Genomic DNA, 24,295 nt, shown 5'->3' with positions numbered 1-24,295 from the left:
TAACAGACACTGTAGGCTGTGATTCTCCGCATATGATGCGGGCATTGGGCCTGCATGTTGCTATTCTATACACTAAGGGAAGTGTCGCTTGCCTGATTGATGCTAAATACACAAACATTGGCACCTAGACAGAACCTGCCCTCCTCTCTGACACACTAGTTCATCAGCCTACTGTTCCCAACATCACCGAAGATGGACAGTGGTGAGGTGCAAATTGAAATTTGTCTACTGGCACTTGTGATCATAGGTTAAATACAAGTAAACTGTTGCAGATGATCCTATCCAGCCACCCGGTTATAACACTACATCTAATCTGTTTTGCTGTCACCAAGCAAGTTGGCTACATGGTATGACAATGTGGAGTTTGTCTTGTTCTTTTCTACTTTCGCATTTGTCCTCATCTCTCTTCGGTGTTACTCTCCACCCATACTAATGTGTCATTATATTTATTTTATATTCCTTCCTAGCTTGTTATTGATTATTTACATTTCTCTTGACTCCTGTTAAACTAGCAGCATCTTGCTTGTGCAAGGTTCATTACCATTCCTCTTTTTTTTTTAGGTTAAGTAGAAGATCTAGTCTGCAATATTTCAAAATTTTCGAATCATATGAAATTATCAGAGAGAGAATGTGAATGGAGACACCAGTTTGTACTGTTTGCACCATATTCAATTGAATTGTATTGACAAGGCAGACCTTTAAATAACTAAAAAGAGTAAGTATACAAAAGAGCAAAGTAAAAGTAGAAGAAATATTGGAAGAAGGAAAAGAGTGGGCGAGAGACAGAAAACTGTGGAGATCCTTGATTCACAACCCGACCCAGAAGACTGGAAATGGGAAATGAAGAGAAAGGAGACAAATTAAATTACATGGAGATTACACAAAAAATTATTGTAATAATAAAACAAACAGCAACAAACTCTAAGACTTCTCTTTCAGACAGTGAATAATCACTTCAAGTTTAGCCACTCAAAACACAATACATTTCATCCTAACATATACATGAAATGCAGTCATTCATACATACCTGGTAGTGATTTGGGAACGTCTCCATCGCATTAAGAGTAAGTTCGACAACACGTTTTAGAATTTTGGGATGAATTTTGTGAGCCAGATCACCTTTTGTCAAGTTGTACAGGCATGCTGTAGCAGCCATCTGTACCCCAAACTGCAGAGGATGTAACATCATCCCAGGAAGCACCAACTACAAAATAAAAATACTCCAGTAAAGAGAGAGGAAACCCAATATCACTATATCCATGAATATTACAGCGACACTGGAAGATGTTCTTGGACAGAACTTGTCAAACCTGTTCTAGAAAGACGGAATATTAATGGACAAAAATAATTAAACCACTACCTCTCATCAGTTAACTGCAAAACAAAACAAACTACTAAAGTTTTAATCAAAGACACACAATATGCAGACTGCACCTTACATTTCTTCCGTAAATGAGAAAATACCAAACTATTCCTGTCAAAAGTGCCCTATATTTCAAAGACAGCAGGAATGAAACTGAATTGCGGTTCCCCATTTAAACTACTCAAACTTAAGGGCTGAAATAACAATATTCTTACTTGAAAACAGTTATTTAACTTTTAGTTTTAGTGAGCCTGCAGAAACATGGTGCACAATTTATGCTCCGATTCACTGTTACTTTGACTTTGCCTCTCGTATTAGACAGCTCCTCAGTTTCACATTCCAAAAACATTTCACAAATGAAGTGTGTTAATGCATTACAGAAAGGCAGCAATAGGCCAGTTGTTTTATTTGACTTTTGGTTCCAGTTTTAGGTGGAATCGAAGTCACAACGAGGTGACTAGTAATTTCAAAAATTACACAAGGTTTGGATGGAAAGTCAATCATTTTTCCTAGCCTTTTTCCCAGTTATCTGGGGTCGGCACTAATGTGAATTAGGCCTAGTCCTTCCTGCCCCTGAGTTAGAGGAATTAACCAACGGTGGTTAAAATCATCATCTGGCTGGGAATCAAATCCAGGGTCCTCTGAACCGAAGACCACTATGCTGTCCATTCAGTCAAGAAGTTGGACAAATGATAGAATGTAACTGACATAATACTGGTATTCAATTTTACTTATCCATACTGAACTTAAATTGACAGCAGCAATCTATTGCTTTTTTACATTTATAGAAAAATCAAAAGGATGAAGGGTTTTTGTATCAATAAATATACACAGAATGGCCCACCAGGACTTTATAATTCTCGAATATATGCAATCCATTTAACACTCTTAGACTTTATGGTTGATATCGCTCTGCATTCTACCTATATGTCAGGAACATAATATGAGAAAACATTGCACAGGAAAAAGGACTATATGCAGGGCTATTAGGCAATACCATATGGTTGGTAAGTGAGCATTGGGGGAGTTTGAAACAGAAATTATGATCAGTAGAAAATGGTAAATAAAAATGTAAACAGCCTATGGGATGGGTTGTTTAGGGGGTGTGAAAACAGGTATGTATGCATCTTTAAAGGTGCCAGGGAATGCTAAAGACCCACTATATCATAAAGAGAGAAATAAAGAGATTAAGGAGAAGGTGCAGGCTAGAAAGAAACAGAGTTGTGAATGGTTGTGGGAAAAGGAGAGTGTAAAGGAACTTACCAGGAAACTGAATTTAGCAAAAATGTCAGTTAAGGATAACATGGTGGCAAAAGAAAATGAACCTTAAATGAATTATATTGTAGAAGTGTGTACATACATCATGCAAACATACAGTACATTCCTACAGTACAGTTCATTTTCCTTTACGCACAAGCATAGGAAAAAGAACACAATGGAAATTGTTTTAATGGACAGCATATCCATATGTGGCTGCAAAGTGTAAAAATTATGGACAGGAAGAGCACTGTCTGAAACATGGTACTGTTTCTTCAGAGATAATATTGACCGTATTTTGCCACAAGGGCGAACAGACCAGTTTTTGCGATTTTCACTTTATTTCATTTCTAATATTGATAGGTTGAAATGTACCTACTGTCACAAGGGCGAACATCTAGTATTGGAAATAATGGCAGGAAAGGAACTTGTTTTAGAAATTATAAGGGCGAATGTGATACATGTTTATCACCAAAAAGGCAAATCTCACACCTAGAAAGGTAAACGTGAGAAGTGCTTACCACCTGAAGGGCGAATATCCACGGAATTCTATTGAAAGAAGAGTGTAAAATGATTGTTTTCATTCTTAATGCGTCCGCTTTCTTGTACACAGACACATTATCTGCATTGTTGATGAGCAGAAAGCTTGAATGGCTTGTGTTGTCGACATTACCTATACGTGGTGATAATCCTTTTAATGATAATTTAAAGTATGTGCAGGTTTCTTAATAATTATAATACAAATCTAAATCATTTTAAATACCCAGTTGCCAATGCCTCATAATGAAATTAAAAGTGTAAGGATAAAAACAGTTTTGTGGCTGATCAAAGATGAGTGTTCACTTAGGTTATTTCTTTATTTCAGAAACATTTCAGCATGTCATTACTTATGGTATGAAAATTAGCCTCTCGAAGACTAAATTGATGTCAGTAGGTAAGAAATTGAACAGAATTGAATGTCAGATTGGTGATACAAAGCTAGAACAGGTCGATAATTTCAAGTATTTAGGTTGTGTTTTTTCCCAGGATGGTAATATAGTATGCGAGATTGAATCAAGGTGTAGTAAAGCTAATGCAGTGAGCTCGCAGTTGCGATCAGCAGTATTCTGTAAGAAGGAAGTCAGCTCCCAGGCGAAACTATCTTTACATCGGTCTGTTTTCAGACCAACTTTGCTTTATGGGAGCGAAAGCTGGGTGGACTCAGGATATCTTATTCATAAGTTAGAACAGACATGAAAGTAGCAAGAATGATTGCTGGTACAAACAGGTGGGAACAATGGCAGGATGGTACTCGGAATGAGGAGATAAAGGCTAATTTAGGAATGAACTCGATGGATGAAGCTGTACGCATAAACTGCCTTCGGTGGTGGGGTTATGTGAGGCGAATGGAGGAGGATAGGTTACCTAGGAGAATAATGGACTCTGTTATGGAGGGTAAGAGAAGTAAAGGGAGACCAAGACGACGATGGTTAGATTCTGTTTCTAACGATTTAAAGATAAGAGTTATAGAACTAAATGAGGCCACAACACTAGTTGCAAATCGAGGATTGTGGCGACGTTTAGTAAATTCTCAGAGGCTTGCAGACTGAACGCTGAAAGGCATAACAGTCTATAATGATAATGTATGTATGTATGTATGTATGTATGTATGTATGTATGTATGTATTATTTAAGGGGGAGAAGATGTTTTGCTATTTGCTTTGCGTCGCACCGACACAGATAGGTCTTATGACGACGATGGGACAGGAAAGGCCTAGGAATGGGAAGGAAGCGGCCGTGGCCATAATTAAGGTGCCTGGTGTGAAAATGGTAAACCACAAAAAACCATTTTCAGGGTTGCCGACAGTGGGTTCGAACCCAGTATTTCCCGGATACGAGCTCACAGCTGCGCACTCCTAACCACACGGCCAACTCGCCCAGTGGGAAGAAGATTGGTGGAACTTGCACTGAGAGATTCAATTGACCAGCGCGAGAAAGCTGAACATCAGAAAAGCCAAAGTGACGTTTTAATTGCTACTTCCGTCCTACAAAGTGTTTCAGTGGACCATGATATGAGTAGTGACTAATGAAATAACGAATTTCGACTATGTGTTTGAGTGTGAAATGGTGCCTATGTTGGGAAGTAATGAGATGTTGTGCCCTAATAATGGTACGACGGTGATTCATGTGAGCGATTTTTGAGAAGCTGACATTTTGAGTATTGGAAGAAAAAGCGATGAAACTCAAAATGATTCTCTCCATCTGGAAGATAAAAGACAAGATTTATTCATACCTTACAATGGTTCAAATGATGAACACCCGACAATGGCTCTGGAACTACCTGAAGCGAATGATCAAGATTCAGATGGAGCACCACACTCAACCATGACCCGTGAGTCTCTAATTGTAGGGCATAGTGGGAAGAGAAAGAAAAAAAAATCAATCCCAAAGAAAGAATTGCGGAAGAAAAACAGTCTGCTTGACCTGAAATATCTGTCGCACAGGAGCAAGAAAGTGTTGAAAAATGCGTGTTAGGTAATCCATGTGTCGGGAAAAGTTGCAGTAATGAATGCAACAAATTTAAAGAAGGGGATAGAGAGAGAATTTTTAATTACTACTGGAACCTTTCATCTGGATTAGATACAAGAAACTTTATTTTAAGTAATGTAAAGTTCGTACCTGTGAAAAGATGAAGAACTGAAGAAACCAAGAGTACCTTTTGCCACTTAATGGAGAGCGTGCACGTGTGTGTTTATGTTTTTTTTCTAAAGACGCTTGCGATAACCGAGAAACTTATTAGATATGCTGTCGAAAATTCAACAGATTTAATTGTTGCTAAGCCAGATATGCGTGGTCGCCATAAGCCACATATATATATATAACAAAAAAATAAAATAAAAAAATGCAGTATAAAAGAGGTAAAGGAATTCATTATGTGGTTGCCAGTGGTACCTTCACATTATTTCAGTAAGAGTACAGTACGAAAGTACCTTCCAGCTGAAATGAAAAATATTTCAAATGTGTACAGACAGTTCAAGCAGCAAGAAACTGATCCCGTGAGTATCCAATTGTTCAAGAAGATATTCAATACCCCCTTTAATATAGGCTTTCACAGTCAAAAGAAAGACAAAGGTTCTACTTGCGAAAGGTACAAAAATGTGTCAGAAAAATGCATAAGTGTGGAACAAAGATCAGAGTTAGATATCCACCTTAAAAAAAAGCAACATGTAGAAGAGATATTCCTAAAGAATCAGAAGGTACATACGGAAGACTCCAGTATCCTTACTACTTCATTTGACCTACAGAAGGTACTCAGTACACCGATAGAAGACAGCATGTTGCTGAATTACAGTACGAGGTACGCTGCATATAATTTATGTTTTTATCAGAGTTCACTGGAAGTGGCTTTTCGTATATGTCTGGGGAGAATGCGATGGAAAACGAGGGGCTAACGAAGTCTGTACCATTCTTAAGAAATACATTCATGACGTTGATGAGAGAAATGAAATAACTATCTTAAATTTATAGGCCTATTGTGATTCTTGTCCTGGGCAGAATAAGAATAAGCAGGTGATATACACCCTCAGCCAAGTGTTGCAGAAATCCACAACATTTTAGTTGATCGAACTGACATATCTTGTTCCAGGCCACACGTACAAGCCAGTGGATTCAATGCATGCCTCAATTGAAGCAGCTTGCCATAAATAACAATCTGGGCTCCGAGTGAATGACCAACAATGATCAGGAATTCCAGTACTAATCCTCGACCATACGTATGTCACGTGTTGAACCATAATGAGTTTGAAGACTGGAAGAACAAATCTGCTGATACTGAAATGATGGTTAATAAGGAGAAATCTATTTGGTCCAGTTTGTGAAGGGAGAAAAGTGGCTTTATATCACCTACACACTTTCTGAAAACAGTGAGATAATTGCAGAAATGCTGCCAGTGAGAAGGCAAAGATATAAGAAAAAAGCAGATGTTCCAACAGGCCTACGAGAGACGACTTCCTCTGGCTATGAAGAAATTCAAGGACGTAGAGAAGCTATGCTCAATGAACATTATCCCACCAACTTACCATCAGGAATACCTACAGTTGCCGAATTCTAGAAATGTTCAATACAGGTTGGAGGAAACTGATGAAGATGAATACCCACAGGAACTTTAAATCAGTTCCACTGCTTTCCTTCCAATTATCTCACGCCCATTAGAGCACGGTACACATTTGTTTAAGTAATGCAATAAATTAAAATTGATTATTGATTTGGGATACAATAATTCATACCCATTTATAATTCCTTCTTTATTTGTTATATTCGTATCCTTGAAATAGGTGCAAATAAATAAAAATAAATACAGAACTAGTTAAAGCAGTACAAATGGGATGTTGAATACAACTTTCAGGCCTGGTTTCTTCAACTCTATGTTAAATTTTACTAAACAAATGTTAACTAACAATTGTTATTAATTTAACACTTCGTTTAAAAGTGCCCCGTTTCACAAACACATTTCCAACATTTGTTACAAAACAATTGTTAAAGACAAATTAACAGATTTCTGTGAGATTTCTGAACGTGTTTGGCAGCGAGCGTCTTTTGTTTCTTTACATAAAGCGCTCCTAGTGGTGTGTTGAAATAGTATTTTGTCACACAGACACATGGTTGACATTATAATAGGTTATGGTTAGTGGGTACCGATAAGACGTAGACATGTCAAGTAAGAGGCAACAAAAGCGTTATTATGATGAATGTGAGACAAATGATGTAGTTTTAATTTAAAATTATGCGAATGTGTTTAAAAAATGCAAGAACAGACTGTTATATCACAACGTTCGATATAGCCTATTCTTATATTCTTATCACCGGGAAAACGTGATAGTTGATAAGTTTTGAATGATTTTCGGGCATTCTTTTATTGCGGTGAACATAATGTAATGCCTTGTTAATGCTGCAGTGGCAGTAAGAATTCTTTGCAGGATTCTAATCACTTTTTCTTGTACTCGTGAACATAGTCGCCTACAATTACTTGACAAGTGTCTCAAGCATAATATCTAAGAAGCAGAGGCCAGACCCTGAGGTCAACCGATTTCACCGAGCTTCAATGTACCTGTGGGGAGACACTTAATGGTAACTCTTATATGAGGGTTTCAATACGCTTTCGTTTTCAAAAGAAATAAGGTCAGATGTCATTACACAGAATCCGCTTCGGACAAAGTGGAGGTGGTAGAACACTAAAAGGTGAACAAATTTTACTTAAATAAGTAAAATAAGTCAGGTCCGCAACATAAAAACTTCTGAAAAATTGATGAATACCCGATTCCAATGCAAGGCATATATACTTGGGAGTTACATCAGCTTGGTAGGGAGTGGTGGCCAAGTGGTCACCGTACTTGTCTCCGAACCTCGTAGACGTGAGTTCGAGCCTCGCCGCAGCTATAATTGTTGCACAAAATGAATTAATATGATTAACTGCCATCCCTGGATGCCCGGGTTTGACTCCCGATTCTGCCACGAAATTTGAAAAGTGTTACGAGAGCTGGAATGGGTTCCATTCAGCCTCGGGTCAAATGAGCAGAGGTGGGTTCGATTCCCGCCTCAGCCATCCTGGAAGCGGTTTTCCGTGGTTTCCCACTTCTCCTCCTAACTTAAGGCCACGGCCGCTTCCTTCCCTCTTCCTTGTCTATGCCTTCCAAACTTCCCATCACCCCCGCAAGGCCCCTGTTCAGCATAGCAAGTGAGGCCGCCTGGGTGAGGTACTGGTCTTCCTCCTCAGTTGTATCCCCGACCCAGAGTCTGAAGCTCCAGGACACTGCCCTTAAGTCCCACCCTGGAGGGTAAACAGATAAAGAAAAGAAGAAGAAATTAATATTTCAGGGAATGTTAAGATAAAAATTGCAGTACACTTTATTTTCTACCTGAAATGAATATAGGCCTAAACGTTCTCACAGTTACTGCTGGATCTCTTTCCTATATATATATATATATATATATATATATATATATTAATTTGAGATAGAAAATAAAGTTCCACTGTAGTTTGATTATTCATTTTATTCTCATTTTTGCCTTTACATTCCCTGAAATATTGATTAACTTTGTATAAAAAAAGTATGTCTACGGCGGGACTCGAACTCTCGCAGTCGCGATTGGGAGACAAGTATGATGACCACTCTGCCACTGCTCCACTTGTTTGGGTTGCAACTCTTCAAGTATATACGCTTTGCATTAGAATCAGGGGAATCATAAATTTTTCGGAAATTATTAGGTTCCGGACCTGACAAGTTTGAGTAAAATGTGTTCGCATTTTAATGTTCTATCACCTCCATGTGATCCAAAGCGAATCCTGCCTCATGATATTTGTCTTCACTGTTGGAAACTCTAACCCATTTTCAATATCGTCTAGTACCTTGTTCGTTATGCCTTTGGTAATTAGAAATCATTCTTCTGACAACTCTAAAAAGTCGTTATTTCTTAGTATGGGTCGTCCTTTGCCTTCTTCAGTTTATAAACAGTCTTCATACAGCAGTAAAGCTTCAAACTTAAGTCTTCTCTATGCCTCCATTTTGAATTTTGGCAGCTGTTAAGAGGTTTAACACAGGGCTGCTGCCAGGTTAATTTGACACAAGCATTAACAATTTGTTAGAGTTAACAATTCTTAATGAGACGACCACTTTGTTAAATTGTGTGTCAAGTCACCTTAACAGCAGAGTTAACACTTAACATTCGTTGAAGAAACCGGACCTCAGATGCTACCAAAAAGGCAAACGTAGGGGCGAGTAAGGCAAGTATGGAAACTACTTCACCAATAGGGCGAATATGCCAACAATACACATTTTTTTTAAAAATTCTGGGTGACAAATGAAAGGGTTCAATGGTAAATAATCTTTATCAGAAGATGAAAAATAAATAATGCTTCATAAATTTGTATGAAACATTAATACTACTTTACTGAGATAAGTACAAATCAGTTTTTTGATACTGAAAACTTTTGTAAACGGCGCGTTCGCCCTTCTGGCGAAATACAGTCGATATGTATGCTGCCCGAAATCGAAACCTAATCTGAACAAGTTGGCAATCATTTAGAGCACTTGTTGCAATGAATAATTTAGAGTACCCTGCCTTATACCTACAGGCCATAATGTTCTATTCCAATTGTAAATGAACGTATAGGATTGACAAGGTGGAACCAATACACTAATTTTTCAAATTATATAATTGTCAATACGGATCCAAAATGAAATTTATTTCACATCAGTACAAAGCAAGGATAGCTAATGTGTACATTTATATTTCACATTCTGACAGCCGCAAGTAAAGCTTTGGCTGATCCTTTGCAGAAGATAGGTTGGAGACCGAACATGGTGCAGCTTGGATGTCACAGCATGCTACACAAGGCTGAGATCCAACATGGTGCAGCTCAAATGATGTCACAGTGCGCTACAGAAGGTGGCCAACTTAGGAACTTAGGTCTGGCTATCGACAAGACCATTGGTCTGAGGGCAAGCAAAGGGAGTCTGGGGTCCTGAAGTCCAGCTAAAATATGACTTAAAAGTACGGTTATGACCACACACTATGACAGTCTGAAACTGTGTGGTTTACTTATTTCTACCTCATTGGTGTCAGCCTTGTGGGCACACATGATGTGAGCTCTATCGAAGACAACAGAAAACTTGTCTTCAAGACAGCTGACCTAAGCTGACCAATAGCAACACACAAATAGATCACAAGTGTCAAATGTATACAGCCTATTTTTTTTTTCTTCTATACTGTGATGTAAGAATACTTCTTGGGGTGCTTTGTGAGACACTGGCAAGCACAAAGGAAGGATCTCTCCTCTGCGCTACTTCAGGCATAGTTTTACATAAAATTTATATGCTTTCTTCAACTGTGAAGGGTCAATGGAAGTACCACCAAGTCCATCAAAATTGGTAATATGGATTATCAGATTATTTTTGATTAAACATTTGCTATGTGCAGTCCATTAAGATGGATAATCAAGGTGCTACTGAATAAAATGTATTAGTTGGATTGGTCAAAAAGTTGGAACTAATGGAGCTTCTGGGGTAGATACTGGACCCCAAAGAACAGAGGACGGATCATACAGAAAGAAAGGAAACTAAGAACTGTACCTAAGGACAGAAAAGATCTCAGATACCATCCAGAAGAGGAGAGCCATGTTCTTCAGACATATCTAGAGAATGGACACAGGAAGACTGACCAACCAGGTATAATAATAATAATTTTGTGTGGCTATTTCTAGCCGAGTACAGCCCTTGTAAGGCAGACCCTCCGATGAGGGTGGGTGGCATCTGCCATTGGTAGGTAACTGCGTGTTATTGTGGTGGACGATTGTGTTATGTGTGGTGTGTGAGTTGCAGGGATGTTGAGGACAGCACAAACAACCAGCCCCCGGGCCATTGGAATTAACCAATGAAGGTTAAAATCCCCGACCCGGCCGGGAATCGAACCCGGGACCCTCTGAACCGAAGGCCAGTACGCTGACCATTCAGCCAACGAGTCGGACACCAACCAGGTAGTAAGGCTTTTTAGGACCTGGAAAAGTATGGTGTGCCAACATCACAAGGAGAAGAAGAAGGACCTGAAAGAAATGGGAACACAAGGAATGGAAGCCAGTAACAGGGAAACTTGAGAGTTGAGAATAAAGAATATGAGTTTACAAGGAAAAGCTAGATCCCTGACCCAAGCACTGGGGACAGAAGAGGGAAGGAGACTGCAGAGTGAAAGAATGAAGTAGTACTGGGTAACAAGCAGGAGTTGACGAGTTTTCTTGTCCTGCGTACCTACTACAGGAGATTTGCTGCCAGCTTCACCAACACCTCGAAGCAATTCACAAAGCTCAAGGAGGAGAAGTGGCTGCTCCAATAGTCACCACAGGCAGAGGCAGTTATCTTTGATTCAGGAGGTTAAATGGACTGTATCGCGATTGACCTGTCTAAGGCATTTGATAGGGTGGATCATGGGATACTACTGGCAAAAATTAGTGCAATTGGACTAGAAAAAAGTGTAATTGAATGAGTGGATATATTTCTAGAAAATAGAACTCAGAGAATTGGAGTAGGTGAAGCTTTATCTGACCCTGTAATAATTAAGAGGAGAATTCCACACGGCAGTATTACTGGACCTTTATGTTTTCTTATATATATATTTTTTTGCTAGTTGCTTTACGTCGCACCGACATAGATAGGTCTTATGGCGAAGATGGGATAGGAAAGGCCTAGGAGTTGGAAGGAAGCGGCCGTGGCCTTAATTAAGGTACAGACCCAGCATTTGCCTGGTGTGAAATGGGAAACCACAAAGAACCATCTTCCGGGCTGCCGACAGCAGGATTCGAACCCATTATCTCCCGGATGCAAGCTCACAGCCGCGTGCCCCTGACCGCACGGCCAAATCGCCTGGTGTATGTATATATATATATATAATGAGAGTTAAGAAGTGGGATCAGAGATAAGGCTTTTTGAGGATCATGTTATTCTGTATAGAGTAATAAATAAGTTACAAGATTGTAAGCAACCACAAAATGACCTCAATGTTGTGAGATGGACAGTAAGCAATGGTATGATGATAAACGGGGTTAAATGTCAGGTTGTGAGTTTCACAAATAGGAAAACTCCTCTCAGTTTTAATTACTGCATTGTTGGGGTGAAAGTTCCTTATGGGAATCATTGCAAGTACCTATGTGTTAATACAGTAGAAGTCTGTTATAGCGAGAATTCATAAAGGCAAGAAATTTACTCGCTACTGCGGATTATCGTTATATCCGATTTTTTCATAAAAATCAGGAAAAATTCCCCCCCACACATTAAAATTGGTATGAAATGGCAATCAGTTTGTTCAAAACTTGCGCTTTCGTGGGTGATATCCACACTACTGCTTACTCATCTGTTATTTTTCAAAATCTGATACTACTTTAAAGTTAATGTTTAATTTAATTCTGAAAAATTGTAGTATCACTTCAGAGGCCTCTGTGGCAAACGATCCAGTTTTCTTCTTCAAAAAGCATCACCTAACATAACCGTTTACGCATCATGAAAACAAATTTTAAGCACACGTATAGAAATGATAACTTCCTTGCTACTAATTTATATGCAAATATTTCCAATTTTTTTTTTGCTAGTGGCTTTACGTCCCACCAACACAGATAGGTCTTATGGCGACGATGGGATAGGAAAGACCTAGGAGTTGGAAGGAAGCGGCTGTGGCCTTAATTAAAGTACAGCCCCCAGCCCCCATCTTCAGGGCTGCCGACAGTGGAATTAAAACCCACTATCTCCTGGATGCAAGCTCAAAGCTACGTGCTTCTAACCGCACGGCTTTCCGAAATTTAACTAGACACGAGAAAATATAAACTATCCTCTGAAATCAGCGATCATTTGCTTCAGACTTTATTTCTAACGAATTAACAACTGCCATCAGCCAAGTTATTTATGCATTTATTATGAGAATGTGTTATCCTTTTTCATTTTGAATTTTCTTTGAGAAAACAGTAGTCGACGGGTGTTACTAATTGACTCCGACATAGTCTTCGAATACCAATATAAATGGTCCGTTATTGGACATTATAAATTTTACAGCTAACTCATTCCTGGTTGCCAGCGTTTCGCCCTCATGTGCTAGGCTGGGCTCATCAGTTGATACCTAGCACACCTAGCAAGACGCATGGCTAGTGCATACCGTGGAGGCCACTGCGTAGGCCAATTGTAGCCACAGGCAATGCCAATGCACTATGAGACACTCTGTCTCACTACTAAAAATTGATGCCTGCTTGGCCATCAGATAATACAGATGTTGATTCCCATAGGGAATCTGTAATATTTCTTATTTCTATTATGAGTTAACAACTGCTATCCACCACGCTATTTACATTTGTTATGATAACTTGGTATTATAAATTTACTCATTCGGAACAAATATTACAGATTCCCTATGGGAATCAACATCTGTATTATCTGATGGCCAAGCAGGCATCAATTTTTAGTAGTGAGACAGAGTGTCTCATAGTGCATTGGCATTGCCGGTGGCTACAATTGGCCTACGCAGTGGCCTCCACGGTATGCACTAGCCACGCGTCTTGGTAGGTGTGCTAGGTACCAACTGATGAGCCCAGCCTAGCACATGAGGGCGAAACACTGGCAACCAGGAATGAGTTAGCTGGAAAATTTATAATGTCCAATAACGGACCATTTATATTGGTATTATAAATTTACTCATTCGGAACAAATATTACAGATTCCCTACGGGAATCAACATCTGTATTATATAGTCTTTGAATGTCGATGAGAGAGCTCACAAGTGCAAATAGCGTGAAAACGATACCAAGGGTCGTATTTTGTGGCAAATCCTTCAGTTTCCTTATTCAAACAGCATCACCTAACCTAACTTAACCGTACTATATATATCATGAAAACTTACTCAAAGCACCAGTAGAGAAGTGATAACATTCTCGCTGTAAATTTACATGGGTATAGCCGCTCTGAATTTTTTCTTTATTTCTTTTTTTAGAAATTGCTTTATGTCGCACCGACACAGATAGGTCTTATGGCGACGATGGGACAGGAAAGGGCCAGGAGTGGGAAGGGAGAGGCCGTGGCCTTAATTAAAGTACAGTCCCAGAATTTTGCTTGCTGTGAAAATGGGAAACCACGGAAAACCACTTTCAGGGCTGCCAACAGTGGGGTTCGAACCTACTATCTCCCGAATACTGGATAGTGGCCACACTTAAGCGACTGCAGCTACCGAGCTCGGTGAAGCAACCTTTTACTTAGCCTTTATTTCTATTATGAGTTAACAACTGCTATCCACCACGCTATTTACATTTGTTATGATAACTTGCTCTCTTTCGTAACTTTTTTTTATTTACGGAACAACGCTTGATGGTTATTACCAGACAGCCTTCGAATATCAATGAGAGAGCTCGCAAGTGCACATGGTAAGAAAACTACTTTGAAGGTCGCAGTTTGTGGCAAACTCTTCAGTTTTCTTATTCAAACAGTGTAACCTAATTCAAGCGCATGTGAACCAGGAAAACATATATCAAGCGCCAGTAGAAAAATGATAACCTTCTCGCTATAAATTTAGATGGGAATAGCCTTTGTGAAATATAACCAGACGCGAGAAAATATATAGTAACCTCTGAAATCAGTGATGTGCTCCGCCAGATTTTGGGGTGTATTGCATTCTTACTAAATTTCAGTGTAGAGTATTAAAATTAAACAAATCGTTTACTTAGCCTTTATTCCTAACGAGTTAACAACTGCTATCGACCATGTTATTTACGTATTTATTATGAAAACGGGCTCTCTTTCATTTTTAATTTTCTTTACGGAACAGCAGCTGACGGGCATTAGTAATCAACTCAGGCATCGCCTTCGAACGTCCACTAGAGAGCTCGCAAGTACACATAGCGAGAAAACAGTACCGTACCAAAGATGATCGATTGCATTTGATGGCAAACGTTTCAGTTTTCTTATTCAAACCGCGTCACCTAAACCAACTTAACCATACTATATGTATCAAGAAAACCTATTTCAAGCACCAGTAGCAAAAATATAAATTTGCATGATAGCAGCCTTTCTGAAATTTAACCTGACGCGAGAAACTATAAAACTAACCACTGAAATCGATGATACACTCTGTCATATCTTGAGATGTATCCCATTCTTACCTAATTGCAGTATTTAGCATTAAACTTGAGCGATGGTTTACTTCAACCTTTACTTTTAACAAGTTAACTGCTATCAGACATGTTCTTTCCGCATTTATTATGCAAATATGTTCCCCTCTTTCATTTCCATTTTGCTTTACGGAACAGCAATCAGGTATTACTAACTAACTCCGACATCGCCTTCGTATGTCGACGAGAGAGCTCGTTAATGGACATGGCGAGGAAATGATACCAAGGATGATCGATCACGCGTAATATAATTGCTGGATGCATAATTATCGGTAATGGAAAAAAAATCATGCATATTTCATCGCTCGTAATAACGGATGCATCAGTGATAGAGCTCACTGTGTAATCAAAGGATAATACACAGTTTTGAAATAGGAATTTTGAAGGGACGGAACTGTCGTTATAACGGGGTTCTCATTATAACGGACTTCTACTACATAAGGAAAGATCTTCAATGTGGTAATTACATAAATGGGATTGTAAATATAGGGTACAGATCTCTGCATATGGTTATGCTTTTTTTTTTCCTACTGGCTTCATGTCGCACCGACACAGATAGGTCTTATGGCGACGATGGGACAGGAAAGGGCTAGGACTAGGAAGGAAGCGGCCAAGGCCTTAATTAAGGTACAGCCCCAGCATTTGCCTGGTGTAAAAATGGGGAAACCACGGAAAACCATTTTCAGGGCTGGGGTTCGAACCTACTATCTCCCGAATACTGGATACTGGCTGCACTTCAGCGACTGCAGCTATCGAGCTCGGTTGTTTGTTGTATAAAGGGGCCTAACATCTATGGTCATTGGCCCCTAATGGTACGAGATGGACAACATGATTTGATAACTAAAATTTTAAAATGTATCCACTGACAAGAGATTAAAATAAATGGTGACGAAAAATGATTATGAGATTAAAACAATCAGTGGATCTAATTTGCAATGCCTTATTTTCTAATAAAATACAGGTGATAATGGAATAAGGCATTGCCTGGATCATGTTAGAAGTTAAAATAACACATTAAAACACGCAAGCACTAACTAAAATAGAGTCAATGGGATAACAGCATAGTTAACAAAAATACACTAAGACAAAAGGACATTATTACACACGATAAAAAAGACCACTATCCCCCATAAAACAGATGAAGAGGTCTGCTGACTGCTCGTCATCTCGCAGGACAAGGGAGATTGTACTCGGCAGTTTTAGCCTACGGCGCAGATCGACCATGTCTACGCACTCCGTAAGGATGTGTACCACGGTAAGATGATCGCCGCAAATACACACTGGAGGGGATTCCCTTTTCAGTAAAGAGGAGTGCGTTGCTACACCGTGGCCAATCCGAAGACGACATAATACCACTGCTTCCCTCCAAGAAGCTCGAAGGGAAGTCCTCCATACCTTCGTTGTACCTTTAATCGCTCTCAACTTACTTGGAAGTGGAATGGCCTGCCACTCCATCTCCCAATGAGGCATAACCGATGTCTCAGCTGAGAGCGAATATCACTTGCTGCAACCTTGTATGGCAATGGGGGCATGTAACTGCCTCCTTCGCAGCCTTGTCCGCTAACCCGTTTCCCTCTACACCCATGTGGTTCGGGAGCCACATAAACGTGATTTCGGTGCCGGCAACAGAACATCCGGCCAGCAGGTCCTGGATCCGCCGCACCAGAGGGTGCCGAGAGAAACAGGTATCAAGAGACTGTAGCGAGCTAAAGGAGTAAGTATACAGAAGAATGTGTCTGTGCTCATCGGACAGTGCATACCGCAGAGCTTCACAGATAGCATAGAGCTCAGCTGTGTACACACTACAGGTTTCCAGGAGAGCAAAAAGAAACGTATCATTGTCGACAACGAATGCACAGCCCACCTTTGTTTCTGTCCTCCAACCATCCGTGTAAACGACGACTGAACCTGTATACCAGTCAAGAACGGTCAGGAAGAGCCTCCGATAAATCAAAGGGTCCGTGTTTCCCTTCGGGCCAGTGTGCAGGTCCAGGATTACTTCAGGTTGTCCTATTATCCATGGAGGTACCCCACTTGGTCGTCTGACAAGGCAGGGAACCAAAGGTACATCAAAGAATCTCTGACAGGTATCCAAGCGTATTCTAGCCGGCTGTGCTGCTTGAGGATGAGCAGCGTACAGCTGACGATTTTCATTGTGGAATACTCTAGGATACCTTGGGTGAAGTGGCATCTGTCACAATTTTGCAGCATAGGACAGAAGCATTTGCTGGCGCCTCAGGTGTAAAAGCGGCACACCAGATTCAGCGAGCAGGCTAGCAATGGGGCTTGTACGTAAAGCTCCCGTTGCCAACCTAACTCTGCTGTGGTGAATACTATTCAGTTTTGCAAGGACGCTTTGCTTGCTTATCCATATGCTGCACAGCTGTAGTCTAACCTGGATAAAATGTGTGCCCTCTGAAATCGTAGGAACACTGTGCGGTCAGCCCCCACCAATTAGTGTTGCTATGAAACTTCAAGATATTTAACTTGGTACATTGTACTTTTAACAGCCGCACATGTGACTCCCACGATAATTTGCTATCGAAAAGGAGACCAAGAAATCTGTGTCAACTACGGGAAGAGCAACATTTCCTAAATAAAGCACAGAGTGCTCTGCCGGCAGAAGTGGACAACAGAAGTCTTTGCAGTTGAAAACCTAAAACCATGTGCTAAAGTCCACTGTTCCACCCTCCTAATAGCTTGCTGTAATTGTCGCTCTGCTACTGCCATATTATGCGAGCTGTAATGCAGAGCAAAATCAACCACATATAGTGATGGTATTAATGCAGAACCACCAGCAGCAACAATACCGTTTATGGTAATCGCAAACAGAGTGACACTAAGAACTGATCCCTATGGGACTCCATTTTCTTGAACGTGGTATTGCGAATATGCCCTCCCTACTTGGACACGGAATAGACGGAAGGACAAAAATTCACAGTAAATACCGGCAAGTTGCCTTGGAATCTCGACTGAAGCAGGACTGAAAGGATACCATATCGCCATGTGGTGTCATAGGCCTTTTCCAAGTCAAAGAAAACAGCCACCAAATGCTGTTTGCGGAGAAATGCATCCTGGATAGAACTCTCCAAGCGTACCAAGTGGTCAGTGGTTGAGCGAGCGGCTCGATAACCACATTGGTACTCAGACAAAAGTCCTTGTTTCTCTAGACACCACACAAGTCGGCAATTTTCCATCCTCTCAAATAGCTTACAAAAACAGTAAGACTTCCTGCATACTTAGGATTTTTGTCAGGCTTGAGGACAGGAATTACTATGCCCTCTCGCCACTGAGACGGAAACTCACTCTCTATCCAGATTCGGTTGAACACACGAAGGAGATATGATATATAATCCTCACTAAGGTTTTTCGACATCTGGTTATGGACACTGTCTGGCCCAGGAGATGTGTCCTTGCAAAGCACAAAGGTGCTGCGGAGTTCCCACCCCGTATAGGGCATGTTATAGTCCTCTGAAGCTTGAGTGGCAAAACTAAGGTGATAACGTTCTGCCTCCCGCTTCAGAGCAAGGAAATTACTATGGTAATTCCCGGAGCCAGACACATCCGCGAAATGACTGGCTAGATGGTTAGCAATCGAGAGTGGTTTAGTGACGATACTATCTGCAATGGAAATTCCCAGTACAGAAGATGATTCTTGGACACCCGAAATATGTCTAAGTTTAGTCCACACTTGAGAGAGAGTATCTGACGAGATAGACAATACATATCTCTCTCACGAAACTTTCTTATTTTGGCAAAGAACTCGCGTCTTAGCAGGAAGATTTTTAATATTAACAAGTTGGCCACAGAAGGCTGCCTACGATAACGTTCATGCGCGCGACAGCGTTCTTCGATAGCTGTTGCAATTTCTTCGTTCCACTAAGGAACAAGTTTTCGGTGAGGAGTCCCTGAAAAGGATTGAATAGACTGCTCAGCAACAGCAAGAATAACTTGTGTTATGCAAGTTATTTCACCGTCTGCGGTCGGCCTGGTCTCGTCGTTGAAGACAGCTAGTGATGTGAACTTTGGCCAATCAGCATGTTTAAGAATCCACCAAGGAGGAGCCTCGCCAGATTTTTGTTTGAACAAAGTAAGAATAATGAGAAAATGGCCACTGTCACAACAGAGATCATTGTGTGTATTCCACCGAAACAGTGGAACCAACGTTCGGCTGCACAGACTTGCATCTATGCGAGAGTATGTGCCATAACATATACTGAAATGAGTTGGTTCACCTGTGTTCAAAATACATAAATCAAGTTCTGTTACTAAAGTTTCCAATTCCCTTCCCCCGGGGCAAGGCGTTTCAGAGCCCCATATGGGGTGAATGGCATTAAAATTGCCCAATAGGAGGAAGATAGGTGGAAGCTGATCTATAGGATCAGTGACATCAGTTATGTTCAGAGGCTGGCCTGGTGGAAAATAAACATAACACACTGCTGCTGTGACAGGCAGCGGTAACTGCATCGCAACTTCTTCCAGTGGGGTTCTTAGAGGAACCTCTTCACTATAAGTATCAGAACGAACAAAAATACCCATGCCACCGAATGCCCAGGGAGCATATCATTCTGCCAAGTACAGTCTGAAATTACTCAAGACCGTATGATGACCTGGTCTGAGGCTTGTCTCGTGAATACAGACTACACTTGCCGCGAACTCACGAATGAGCTGGCATAGCTCAACAAGATGCCTGTCACAACCGTTACAGTTCCACTGTAACAGTGCCATAGTGTGGACTAAAAGAGAGTGTGTTAGGTTATGAGCGAAAAAATGCTCTTAAACATAAACACTATCAATATCAACATCCGTAGATGTAGATGAGAGTGCGACGTCCATCCCGTCATCAAAAGATGGTGGGACTGATGCCCAGAACTTCGGCGCCTTCGGAGTGGGGGGCAGGATGTCTCCCTACGAGGGGAGCACGCAGGTTTTGGAGCAGGCATACCTGCTGGCGGAGACTCTTACCTGCAGTTGGAGGGCATGATTTCCCCTTCGCAGGAGAAGTGCGGGAGCGCCTGGTAAATGCGTTCCTATTCTCTGCCTTCTTTTCATGTTTAGACGAGCTGGGAGATAATTTCCCAGCCCTGGTTGCTGATGCCGTCTCCGCCGGCTTGGCTACGGCTTTCGCCGACTTCTGACGGAGGGGGAGACTTGGATTTCCTCCTCTGCTGCGCCGGCTTAGGAGTACCAGCTGGAACAGACTTCTTTGTGGTTGAAGGTGGGGTGGTCCCCCCCTTCGAGCTTTTACTCTTTGCGGCTGTGCTCGCAGGAGCTACAGCCACCTTGGGCGCAGCGATCGCAACAGATTTAGATGATAAACGATGAACCTGGAAACTCTGTGCTATCTTCGTATAGTCTAACGTCTTGGCGGGTTCATTCATAGCACTGAACATAGAGCGCGCTTCCTGGTAGGAAAGACCATCCAGGGTCTTCATCTCCTGGATCTTCTTCTCAGCGAGATGTACCGGACAGGATTTCAGCAACGAGATACCATGTGCCCGAACCTCTGACATTGATAGCAGCGCCTGGGGGGAGGGATGTACGGCCTCACATCTCAGCGATAGGTTGTTACCTTGACTTTTTCTGGTCACACTGACAATTTGAAGGAGACAATGAACGCACCCATGGCAACATCCTCGCCGTTGACATTGTGCGAAATGTGCCAGACTTTTGTCACACCACAGTACTTCATGTCTTCCATCAACTCATTGCCAGTTTTCAAGATGAGATCAAGGTGGAAGGTAACTCCACGAACCCGATTCAAGGTCTTACACTCTTCCACTTTGACAGGAATATCGCCCCAAAGTGATCACACTTGAGCAACAGATCAGCTTGCATGGCAGTGCGCGTGTTTAGCAACAAACTACCATACTGCATTTTCTTCAGGTCTTCCAGTTCGCCGTAGACACCTTCTATGTACCTGCTAAACAAAATAGACTTTACCAGCTTGAAGTCATTCCCATCAGTTCTGGTAGCAACCAGAAACCTACGGAAGCTGGATCCCATTCCTTCACACTGTGCTTGTTCCCAGGGGGTTGGACTCCTCAAGGAATCGCAAGTTTAAGACTTTGGTGGAGGACCACCTTGGGCAGGTCAAAGACGTTGCCAAGTCATGCCCAAAATCATCCTCCCCGAATGCGACCCACTCTGATCAGGGGTCTCTGTAGCCGAACCAAGCAGCCAAGGCAAAATCCACCTGGTCGTAGCCGGTATTGTCCGGGGTCCGATGTTGGACAATGCCTAATACGGGATGACTGAGGCAATGAGCACTAGGACTCCCTCCCTCCAGTCACCTGCAATAGAATGTACCCCATAGCATGCACAGAGCACTAAATATAGAGAAACAATAAAAAATAATAATCATATGTCCTGGCATTCGGCTGTGCGAGAAGATGTGTTGTCAGGCGGATACTACTGAAGGGTGCATGACGCTCCCACCCGCTGATCCCTGGGCGATCACAGGCAGGCTTTCGGGCGTAATCGTACACGTAAGAGGCCCATCTCCAGGCAGCATGCACATCAAGAATTTTGAATCGGTCTACAATTAACCGTCAAAAAATGATTTAAAAAAGAGGGGACCATGGCCACGTGACCTTTTAGTCACCTTCTATGACAGGCAAGGATCACCTGTGAATGTATTCAGCCCCTCCCGTCCACAGGGATTCAAACATATTATACTAAATCGCAATCCATGTCCGCACCTAGGTCGCCCCTTTTAGTTGCCTCTTACTACAGGCAGGGGATACCATGGGTGTATTCTTTGTCTGCGTCCCCCATCCACAGGGGGTAGAAATGGAAAAAGATCCAAAGAAAAGCAGCTAGATTTGTTCTGGGTGATTTCCGACAAAAGAGTAGCGTTACAAAAATATTGCAAAGTTTGGGCTGGGAAAACGTGGGAGAAAGGAGATGAGCTGCTCGACTAAGTGGTATGTTACAAGTTGCGAATCACATCATCGCTAGGTCCGTATTGAGCAACATATACCTTTCTGAAAGAATGTAACGGAAATCGATGAATTCAGGAAAGGGTTCCTTTATGTTCTTCGCTCCCTCCGGAACCAACTCACCCGATAGAGACCATTTACCAACCAGACGAGCTGCGATTGCGCTCGGCTCCGTGGGATATCCTCGATGATGATTCCCCGGAGTCGCGTCCAGGCTCCCGTTCAGGCTCCCCTGAACGGTCGGGATCTCCGGACCGAGAAGACGGCACCAGCAGTGCCCCCGATGAAGAAGCAGACCACAAAGAAGAGGACTTTCCAGACGCCAGCTTCATCCACCTACTGCCGCGACACCTTCCAACCTTGGACCCCACACGTCCTCCTCTTCTGACCCCCTCGCCTCCACCCGAATTTTACAATTCGGTGGCGGTTCCAGCGGCTCACCCGGTCCCTTACGTCGGCTCCCCGTTGGGGCGCTACGCCACGAAGATCATGGATGAGGGAGTCCACCTTCCGCGACCCCTCCATGCACCTACAGTCTACCGCACAACACGGCCTACTCCTTTACTGGATAAAGTCATTGAAGATTTACTCCAGGCTCACATTCTGGTTGAGGACGACGCCACATCGGCATTTCCCGTGTTCCTGGTGGCGAAAGAAGATCGATCGGCGCGTATTATATACGATTTAAGTCCTTGGACGGCATACATTAATAAGCCCACCTTCAGCCTCCACAGTCCAGCGCAGGCACTCCATCAGATACCCCCTACAGCTCTTGCCATCAAAATAGATCTGAAAAGTGGATTTTTCCAAATCCCTATTAAACCATCCACACGCCATCCATGGGGAGTGCACTACCGGCGACGAATCTACGTCTGGACAAGGCTCCCGATGGGCCATGCTCTGGCCCCCTCCATCATGCAGAGGTGGGGCATGGCAGTCGCCGAACTTCTTTACCAGGAATTCCAAGTTCGCATGGTCGTCTACCTCGACGACTGGCTCATCTACACCTCTACATGGACGGACACCTTACCTGAGGAGGTCACCCTGTACCTCGAGGTCATCCTGGGTATCACAATAAATCGACGAAAATCCATTCTCACGCCTCAATCCATCCTAACGTATTTAGGAGTCACTATAGACATTCCTGCGCAACAAGTGACACTGCACCACGCCACCCAGCAGAGGGCCCTACAACTGATACGACACATCACCACTACTGATGATCGAGGAAGGCAGCAGATCGCCGGATATTTCTCGTGGCTCGCCTATGTGATGGGCTGGCCTTTCTTCTCGCCAAAGCACATCCTGAGCGCCGAGCCCTTCTGGGTCAGGACCCTCCTGACGCCGGAGTTCATCGCCACGCCTCGCACTCTCACCCAGCAGCGGGTCGACCTGGACGTCTTCGCCGACGCGACACAGCACTCAATTGCAGCCATTGCACCCGCCTACAACCAGGGCTGGGCACAGGCCTTTGCCCAGCCCGTGAATATCCACACAGCGGAGACGGCAGCCGCCATCATGGCAGCATCATGGGCGATCGAGGACCTCCCTCTAGGTGCTACCCATGTACGGATCCATACGGATAGCTCAGTAGCCCTATGTACCCTCCGAACAGGTCGAGGACCTGTTTTACACAAATTGTTATATATGTTTGTATTATATGTTAGACTAATAAAGAATGTGACGGAGAGGGGGGTCACCCATCGCCTCCACGGCTAACCCAGCTGACGTTCCTTCTCGGGAAGTGCTCAATACTTTACACACGCATCTGGACCTTCTATAAAGGCCGGAGCGACCCGAGGAGGACCGTCAGTCTGCAAGCAGCCAGCGGAGGGATGGGTCACCACAAATTTGTCCTCACAACAATTTTTTCACCTTCAACAAGAAAATATATTGCCAGAAAGGTCTATCAATGGGAGATCCAGTGTCAGGCATTTTAGCAGACTTTTACCTTAACCACTTAGAACACACAATAGTCATAACGAAAATACACGGTTTAAGTCTATGGATGTGCTACGCTGATGACACATTCATCATCATAGACCAACGTTTCAAGAACAGTAC

At 42.4% G+C, this 24,295-nt stretch overlaps 1 protein-coding gene across 5 annotated transcripts in view; it reads right to left on the bottom strand.

Moving 5' to 3' along the window:
- The window catches only part of LOC136864086 (protein zyg-11 homolog B), a 417,362-nt gene that overhangs the window by 147,586 nt on the left and 245,481 nt on the right, over positions 1 to 24,295 (bottom strand). For all 5 annotated transcript variants that reach the window (XM_067140642.2, XM_067140641.2, XM_067140640.2 and 2 more), the window contains one exon: positions 1,028 to 1,204. In XM_067140642.2, the coding sequence (XP_066996743.2) occupies positions 1,028 to 1,204 (177 nt within the window). The remainder of the gene's footprint in view (positions 1 to 1,027; positions 1,205 to 24,295) is intronic.

The sequence above is a fragment of the Anabrus simplex genome, chromosome 2 (genome assembly GCF_040414725.1).
Source record: "Anabrus simplex isolate iqAnaSimp1 chromosome 2, ASM4041472v1, whole genome shotgun sequence".
NCBI classification, from domain to species: Eukaryota; Metazoa; Arthropoda; class Insecta; order Orthoptera; family Tettigoniidae; genus Anabrus; species Anabrus simplex.
The sequence above is the reverse complement of the archived record's forward strand: the minus strand, read 5'-3'. Positions and strand labels throughout refer to the sequence as shown.